This window comes from Hyla sarda, chromosome 5 (genome assembly GCF_029499605.1).
Source record: "Hyla sarda isolate aHylSar1 chromosome 5, aHylSar1.hap1, whole genome shotgun sequence".
Lineage (NCBI taxonomy): Eukaryota > Metazoa > Chordata > Amphibia > Anura > Hylidae > Hyla > Hyla sarda.
This window is the reverse complement of record NC_079193.1, coordinates 141,563,606-141,572,641: the sequence shown is the minus strand read 5'-3', so window position 1 is coordinate 141,572,641 and position 9,036 is coordinate 141,563,606. Positions and strand designations below refer to the sequence as shown.

The 9,036-nt window shown below is 45.9% G+C and overlaps 1 protein-coding gene across 1 annotated transcript; it reads left to right on the top strand.

Annotated features, from left to right (window-relative positions):
* The first annotated feature begins 395 nt into the window (after positions 1-395).
* On the top strand, positions 396-8,151 carry LSM5 (LSM5 homolog, U6 small nuclear RNA and mRNA degradation associated). The gene is made up of 5 exons (XM_056520405.1): positions 396-668; positions 778-873; positions 3,960-3,987; positions 4,651-4,723; positions 7,869-8,151. The coding sequence occupies exons 1-5, from the start codon at positions 623-625 to the stop codon at positions 7,899-7,901; spliced, it is 276 nt and encodes a 91-aa protein (XP_056376380.1). The 5' UTR covers positions 396-622; the 3' UTR covers positions 7,902-8,151.
* Positions 8,152-9,036: the final 885 nt, after the last annotated feature.

Genomic DNA, 9,036 nt, shown 5'->3' with positions numbered 1-9,036 from the left:
GCGCATTATTGCGAGCTTTTGAGGTAAGTCGTTCATTTGTACATGGACGCTGTACACGAATGACTCCTGTAGAATACTGGTGACAGTGTAAGCCCGGGGTCACATCTGCCATACTGATTTTTTCCAGCATGCTCTAAATTTAATAAGTTGACGAGCAGCACAAATCCCGCCACTCCTGGTATCAATATTCTGAACAGGGCCTAGCATGTAACACGGTCAGCGGAAGCACTGACTCCCTCACGGTAAACTCCATCTTCTGGAGGCGCCAGCATGTGACCCCCTCGTTATGTGAGGGAGCGGGCCGAGGAAGACTATTACCGAGCGAGTTAGAAGCGAAGCTATTCTGCCGTACATGTTCTCACTAAGAGCTCAACATAATAAAGCCGCCACAAATGCGCCACACAGCTCCCCTTCCCTTTAGTAGCTACGGAAGTGACGTTAACTGCAAGCTCCGCCCACTCCCTAACGTTTTGAGAAGATGGACGTCATGCTATTGATTAGTCGAGTCTGATTGTTAGTTTACTGCGCCTGCGCGGGCTCGGCGGTGGATTTTACGACCTGAGTGAAGGCGGACAATTACGAAAACGCGAGTGTCTGAGAGACCAGTGGAGCGTCAAATAAGATGGCGGCTAACGTCACCACCAACCCTTCACAGCTGCTTCCTCTCGGTATGTGTGCTGCTGAGGAACTAGGACTCCCAGCGTTACTCCATAGCTACGTTATTTAGAAGTTATGCCGGAGCTTGTAGTTCTCAACCAATCTTTTGTGTTTCTACAGAGCTGGTGGACAAGTGTATAGGATCTCGTATACACATTGTAATGAAGAGCGATAAGGAGATTGTGGGCACCCTGCTGGGCTTCGATGACTTTGTCAGTATCCTCTATAGAGAGCAGAGGGGGCAGTAAGGTTGGAGGGGATTACACCCTGTATCTCCAGTGTAGTTGTGCAGGGCTGTCAGTGTCCGGCTTCTCACATCCACATGTCACATCATGGGCTGTGGCTAAAGATCAGGGCACCAGGAGTGAGAACCAGCCTCACATACTAGGAAATATCCAGGCTGTGTGATTTATGGGGCATAAAAGAGGGTTCTCCAACGATCTACTACAAAGATCCTTCCTGTAAGAGCAGACCTAGCCTTCTATGCTTTGCATCAGTGTTCCCCACCATGCTCAAAATCAGCGTTTCCCAACCAGGGTGCCTCCAGGTGTTGCAAAACTACAACTCACAGCATGCCTGGACAGCCAGTGGCTGTCCAGGCATGCTGGGAATTGTAGTTTTGCAACATCTGGAGCCCTGGTTGGGAAACACTGCTCTGACTGAAGGCTATCAAGGTATGCTCGGATTTGTAGCCTTGTCATAGGTTAAGGAAAACTGCCAAACCCTACAATGCTGTACATCCAGACATAACTTACCCCAGTAATAAAGTAAAATTATATAACGAAGTAACATACTTGCGCTTTGCATATTGAATGGATCCCGGTGTTTTTCAGCTCTCTGCCGCTGAACGGAAGCTCTGTAGTTCTCCCGTGTTTGATGGCGCTCGACCCTGTATTCTCAGCGCTCTGCTGCCATGTTAGCCCGGTGACTCATTCTTCCCATGAGTCATTGCGGGCTCTGCCTGCCTCTCAGCCTGGAGTCGGCTACTCCCCCTTGCTTATGTATTCATATATTCATGTTTGCTGAGCTGGCATAGGCTCAGCAAATGCCTATCTTGCGCAGCCGGCCAATTGGATGTGATGAGCGGGCATTCTGGGAGGTATAGTTTTTTACACTGCGCTGGCCGTGCTCAGAACCCGGAAGTAACGGAAAATTCGGGCAGGTATAGCGCAGGAATGGCTGGAACATTCTGCACAATATGTGGCTCTATGGGTTACATTTTGATATTAGTTTATTCTTTCTAGGGGGCATCAGAGTTTTTCTTTAACATCTTTTGTTTTAACTAACATCTTTTGTTTTAAAAGAAGAACACAATGACCGAGTTCAATGATCCAAACTTTTTTTTTTATTTATTTATTTTTAACTGCCAGTTTATAGTTCCCCCATATTAGGTTGTAGTTCCCCCACATTAGATTGGCGTTGTTGTCCCCCCACATTAGGTTGTAGTCCCCCCACATTAGGTTGTAGTTCCCCCACATTAGATTGGCGTTGTTGTCCCCCCACATTAGGTTGTAGTTCCCCCCCCCCCACATTAGGTTGTAGTTCCCCCCCCCCACATTAGGTTGGCAGTATAGTTCCCCCCCCCCCACATTAGGTTGGCAGTATAGTTCCCCCCCCCCCACATTAGGTTGGCAGTATAGTTCCCCCCCCCCCCACATTAGGTTGGCAGTATAGTTCCCCCCCTCCCACACATTAGGTTGGCAGTATAGTTCCCCCCTCCCACACATTAGGTTGGCAGTATAGTTCCCCCCCCCAAATTAGGTTGGCAGTATAGTTCCCCCCCCCCAAATTAGGTTGGCAGTATAGTTCCCCCCCCCACATTAGGTTGGCAGTATAGTTCCCCCCCCCACATTAGGTTGGCAGTATAGTTCCCCCCCCCCCCCCACATTAGGTTGGCAGTATAGTTCCCCCCCCCCCCCACATTAGGTTGGCAGTATAGTTCCCCCCCCCCCCATAATAGATTGGCAGTATAGTCGTCCCCCCCCCCCCCCACATTAGGTTGGCAATATAGTGTCCCCCCCACCACCACATTAGGTTGGCAGTATAGTCCGTCCCGTCCCCCCCCCCCCACGTTAGGTTAGCAGTGTAGTCCCCCCCCCCCCCACATTAGGTTGGCAGTATAGGTTCCCCCCACATTAGGTTGGCAGTATAGGTTCCCCCCACATTAGGTTCCGCCCCCACAATAGGTTGGCAGTATAGGTTCTCCCCCACCACACACATTAGGTTGGCAGCATAGGTCCCCCCACATTAGGTTGGCAGCATAGGTCCCTCCACATTAGGTTGGCAGTATAGGTCCCCCCACATTAGGTTGGCAGTATAGGTTCCCCCCACATTAGGTTCCGCCCCCACAATAGGTTGGCAGTATAGGTTCTCCCCCACCACACACATTAGGTTGGCAGCATAGGTCCCCCCACATTAGGTTGGCAGCATAGGTCCCCCCACATTAGGTTGGCAGCATAGGTCCCCCCACATTAGGTTGGCAGTATAAGTTCCCCCCCCCCCCCACACACATTAGGTTGGCAGTATAGTTCCTCACATTAGGTGCCGTATAGCTCCCCCACAGACAAATAGCCTTCAGCCCCCCCCCCCCTCCCACATTGGGTTGGCAGTATAGTGTCGTCGTCGTCCCCCCACATTAGGTTGGCAGTATAGTGTGTGTGTCCCACATTAGGTTGGCAGTATAGTCCTCACCACCACCACATTAGGTTGGCAGTATAGTCCGTTCCGTCCCCCCCCCCCCATATACAGTGTATGGCTGGAGGCTGTATGCCTGTGTACTGCCCCACTTCAGTGCTCCGTCCTCCGCTCTTCTAGTCAGGGGTCACAATTTACTGCTATGACCTACAGGCCATAACAGTAGGTCCTGGGACCGGAGGAGCGATGGTCGGAACACTGAAGATAACGTACATACAGGTAACTTCCCATGCCCGCGCGCGTCCTCCTCCTCGCTGCTCAGCTCTGCTGTTGCTATGGGCGCACGCACGGGACGTCAGTGACGTCCCTGTGTGCGTTACCTCCTGGCGGCCCCTGCGTTTTTAAAGTTAACGCGGGGCCGTAGAAAGGTAACAGGGACATCCTTGTGTCCCGAAAAGTAGTTCTGGTCATTGTGTGGGGTTTAAAAAAGAAACATACTTACCTCCAGCACTCCCATGGATCAGAGTTCATCCATTAAGATGCACTGTAATAAAGAGGCTGCACATTTCTAACTATAGCTGAATAACTGTCTGACCAAAGAGTTATTGGATAAATACTAGCACAGTATTTTATATCTTTTGCCTTGTTTCCTTGACATTATTGCACAGATATGGTACTGGAAGATGTCACAGAATTGTAAGTACAATTATTTTACTGGTTTAGTCAGTTAAACAGGCTCTTGTATATGAGGGTGTTGTATATGCTCAGTTATTGTTCCCTTTGTAAACCTAATAAACTGAATTCACTGTGTTCATGCATCATACAAAGAATTTAGGCTACCTTGAACAGCCCCAGTGGTGGGGGCTGACTGCTGTCCTACTCTACTGTAATTATCAAAGATGATCCTTTACAGGCAGGAGCAGGCTTCTAACTACTTGTAATTCCCCATGTCTTCCCTGTGATGGATACAACTCTTTTCTAGCTCTGTATGCAAAATGTAAGTTCCGAGAAATGGCAGTCCTTTTTCGGGGGGGGGGGGGGGGGGGGGGTGAAACATCTGATGTGAACCCAGATGTGTAAGGCTGGGTTCACATCACTGTTTAGCTCCATTTGCCCAGTCTGTTAAAAAGTACAGGACTTGATCGAAGAAAAAGACAATACTGCAGGTTCGTTGTTTGTTCTCCGTTCAACTTCTCCAAAACATTGGACACCAGACGGACCCTATTAAAATCAGTAAGATCCATCAGGACCCATTTGTGTTTTATAAAAAGAACTCATTTGACTCGGTGATAAATCTCTCTCTCTCTTGCTAAAATGTTAAATTCTATTTAATTTAGTAATGTTTCTTTTCAACTTTAGTGAGATTACACCTGAAGGAAGACGAATTACAAAGCTAGATCAAATACTGTTAAATGGAAACAATATAACGATGGTAAGTGGCCAAAACTGTAAATGACCAAATTGTTGTTTTCATTATAGTCTTTGTAGGTCTACATTCACACCCAGTATTTGTAATCTGAACCAGGAAACCTACAGAGAAAAAAGGATAATGAAAATGTAAGCACCTCTTTTATGTTTAAATGGCATGGTCACTGACAAAAAATAAAAATAATTTACGTAATAGAGACATGTCCAAAAGTTTTTTGATGGTGGGGGATTGAGTGTTGTTAGACCCCCATGATCACTAGAATGAGCAGGGAGTAATGCACATTAAGTGCATTCTCTCCCAGCTTTGTGCACATGAAGTTTTAAATCTATGGGACAGTCTCCTGTCATGCGCACAGGTCAGGGAGAAGCCGTGCTCAACTTCCTATTTTATGTAGCGTTCAGTGGGGGTCTAAGTGTTTAGACCTGTACTAACTACTACAATAAGTGGTCCCTTTTAAATGACAGGTACAGTTAGCCACAGGAATTCAGCTCACCTAAGTGTGAGGATACATGGGTGTGTAGGGAAGCACTAAAGCATAGGAATCTACTATAGCAGTAACATTTAAAGGGGTACTCCAGTGTAAAACGTTTTTTTTGTTTGTTTGTTTTTTTTATCATCTGGTGCCAAAAAGTTAAACAGATTTGTAAATTACTTTTATTAAAAAATCTTAATCCTTCCACAGGGATGTGGAATTCCTATCGCCCGGGCGCCGGGCAGGTGCATTTTTCCGGCCCTTATCCCGGCTTCGGGCAAGCAGGGCCGGACCTGACAAGCGCTGCGGCGCTCTGAAGTCTGTATGGAGCGGGCTCCCGACTGCCCGCTCCGTACTCTGCAGCCCCGGGCTGTAAAAACTTGCGTCCTCTGAAGACAGTGGAGGGGGAGGGGAGATGAGATGCTATGTACGTCTTCTCTCCCCTGCTCTGCCTTCTTTCTGCCATGCAGACCTGCGGGGGGAGATGAGGGGTGCGTGGCTTCTTTCCCCCCCCCCAGTGCAGACCTTCGTCCTCTGCCTTCGCTGACGGGAGGAGGGGACCCAAGTCTGCACAGGGTGCAAGTTTCCACCTCCCACCGCCGCTAATAGCCAGCATGCGGCGTTCAGCAGTCTGTATGGAGCGGTCTCCGGACTCCTTGCCCGCTCCATACTCTGCAGCCCCTGGCTGTTTTTAGTAGCCGGGGGCCGCTGCTAATAGCCAGCATGCGACGATCACCGCGGCTGGCTATTAATCCTTTAGATCGCCGCTTTCAAAGCTGACAGCGCCGTCTAAAGGGACATGTGAATGCTCCCCGGTGGGCTAGTGGGGTGGATCACCTATAGAGGTAGCCGAAGGGCTTACCTCTGTTCCCTGCTGTCCCGTGGCTCTGTCATTGATAGAGCCTGGCTGGACTAGGCTCTATCAATGTATCACAGAGCACACAGATCAACAAGTTCAATAGAACTGATCTGTATGAGGAATCTATTGATTCCTCCTAAAAGTGTAAAAAAAGCGTAATTGTACGACCTAATAAAATATAACATTATGTATCCCGCACGGTAAATGTGAAAAAAAAAAAAAATACCAAACCACAGAATTGGAATTTTTATAATCTCACAGGAAAAAAAGTTAAAAAGCAATTAAAAAGTCAGATCAATACCAAAATGGTACCGATACAAAAAACAGATTATGGCGCAAAAAATGAGTCCTCATAGAGCCTGGTATAAGGGGGGGGGAGCTACAGGGGTCAAAAAATGGCGACAAAAGTTCAGTTTTTTTTTTAAAATTAGTAAAACATGACGTAAACTATACAAATCTGGTATTACTGTAATCAGGCCGGCCTAAAGTGTGAAACTAACATGTTGTCTGACCATAAGGTAAATGACGTAGAAAAGAAAACCACCAAATTGCTAAATTCTTTTACTATTTCAATTTCACTTCACCAAAATATATAGGCTCAGGGAATGTTATTGAAAAATTTAAAGGTATCATTATAGTAGGTATTTATGGCTATTATAGTGCGAGGAGGAAAAAAATTAGAGTGTAAAAGCGAAAATTGGCCCGGACAAGTGGATCGTCATGAGGGACAAGTAGATTTTGCTCCATTTTAGTCCTGTGGACGAGTAGTTTTTTTTATAAAATTTACACACCCCTGCTTCCAGTACTTATCAGCTACTGTATGCTATTTTCTGTCTGACCACAGTGCTCTTTGCTGACACCTTTTTGTCCATGTCATGAACTGTCCAGAGCAGGAGAGGTTTGCTATGGTAATTTGCTTCTGCTCTGCACAGTTCCTGACACGGGCAGAGGTGTCAGTAGAGAGCACTGTCTCAGGCAGAAAAAAATATATATACAACTTCCTCTGGAGCATACAGCATCTGAAAAGTACTGGAAGGGTTAAGATTTTTAAATAGAAGTAACTTACAAATCTGTTACTTTTTGGCACCAGCTGATTTAAAAAGAAATTTCCACCAGAGTACCGCTTTGACACACAACCCACTTATAAGGTCAATATAGCCCTTGCTGAGGCTAAGTGCCACTTGTACCTTTTTTTGTTAGATTAATTTTAACATATTTTCAGCTGTAGTGATTGATGTTCTTTGCTTTTGTTTTTTTTTGTTTTTGTTTTTTTTTTAAACCCATGCCCTCAAAGGCTAGGGTAAGATTAGCGAATCTCCATACGGAAAAATTCTGATAAAGTTCATGCTAGGACCTTCTAAGCTCCCCTTCTGTCTCCAGTGCTCTCCACTTCCAGATGCTGGGGGCCAATACATAAATTGCCACTCAGCCAATCACCTGAGGCAGCAGTGTCCCACCTCACCCAGCAGTGAGTGGCAATGTGAGGTATTGGTCCCCAGAACCAGGAAGAAGAGTGCATCTGAGACTGTGGTAAGTGCCCATATTGACCCCCAACACTGGAGACCAGAAGTAGTGTTACTGGAGGCAGCGGGGGTACGAAGACCGTATGTACAGGTTTATGTTTTGTTTTTTTAAAGCTGAAATCCTGGACATCTTTATTTAAAAACAAAACAAAAACCTTTGCTTGGAATAACCCTTTTAAATGATACCATGAGGAAGAATTTATCAACTGTGCATAATGTACACATAGTTGAAGCTGCTTGCGTTCTCTATCTATTTATTATTATTATTTCCTAAACTTTGTATGTCCTTTACAGCTTGTACCTGGAGGAGAAGGTCCTGAAGTATAATTGGTTCGTGACGTAGAATATTCAGCTACATCGCCTTTATTTAAATAATTTTTTTTAGGCCTTTCACCTGGAAAGAGTAGAAGGCTGAAGTGAAAAAGGTTTTCCATACCTTCATGATGCTGTTCTTGAAGGAATAAGTGGATTCTTTATTTTGATACAATGGTTGTATTCAGTATGTGTTTCTGAATTAAAGGTTTATGTTTTGTTATGAAAGATATTTTCTGCCATGATGTAACAAACACGAACTATAAAGATCGAAGAGAAGAGAGTAACTCAAGTGTACTCACAACGTTAGTTGCTTCTTTTCGGTTTCTTTATTCCATATCTCATATGAACAAGGTAGAGGGAGGCGACATACGAGAGGTTAGATGCAGGGCTATGGACCCGTCTCGCGCATCATAAGGCCCCTTGCTAACGGATAATAGGTGAGAAAGGTCTGTTTAAATAGGACCCCACCGGAAGGGTATCCCAGGTAACAGGTAAACAAACATTCTTTTGCAAAAATCAATACCTGCAAAGAATGTTTGTTTACCTGTTACCTGCGATACCCTTCCGGTGGGGTCCTTTTTAAACACACCTTTCTCACCTAGTACGTCAGCAAGGGGCCTTATGAAGCGCTTGTAGCGCGAGACTGGTCCGTAGCCCTGCATCTAACCTCTCGTATGTCGCCTCCCTGTACCTTGTTCATATGAGATATGGAATAAAGAAACAGAAATAAAACAACGAACGTGGTGAGTGTGCTTGAGTTACTTCTCTCGGATGTGCATAGGTACTTCAAGTTTTTACGCAAGTTAAGCACCAGCACACATTAATTGTTTCACTGCAGTATTGTGTCTGAACACTGGGAAGTCCACAGGTGTGTGAAGTAGCAGTGCCAGGCTGTCTGTTTCTTCTATGCCATGAGCTATAAAGTTGTTTGTAAAATTAGGGAACCTTTTATGCATAGTCACTTTACTTTAACCCCTTCCTGACCCATGACATACATTTACATCATGACCTGGAAGGTTTCCCCCCTCTCATCGCGATCGCTACTATCAGCTAGTCAAACTTTAGACACTGCAATCAACTTTGATCACGGCATCTAACGGGTTAATACCAGACATCGGCCAGATCGGCAATGTCCAGTATTAGCCGC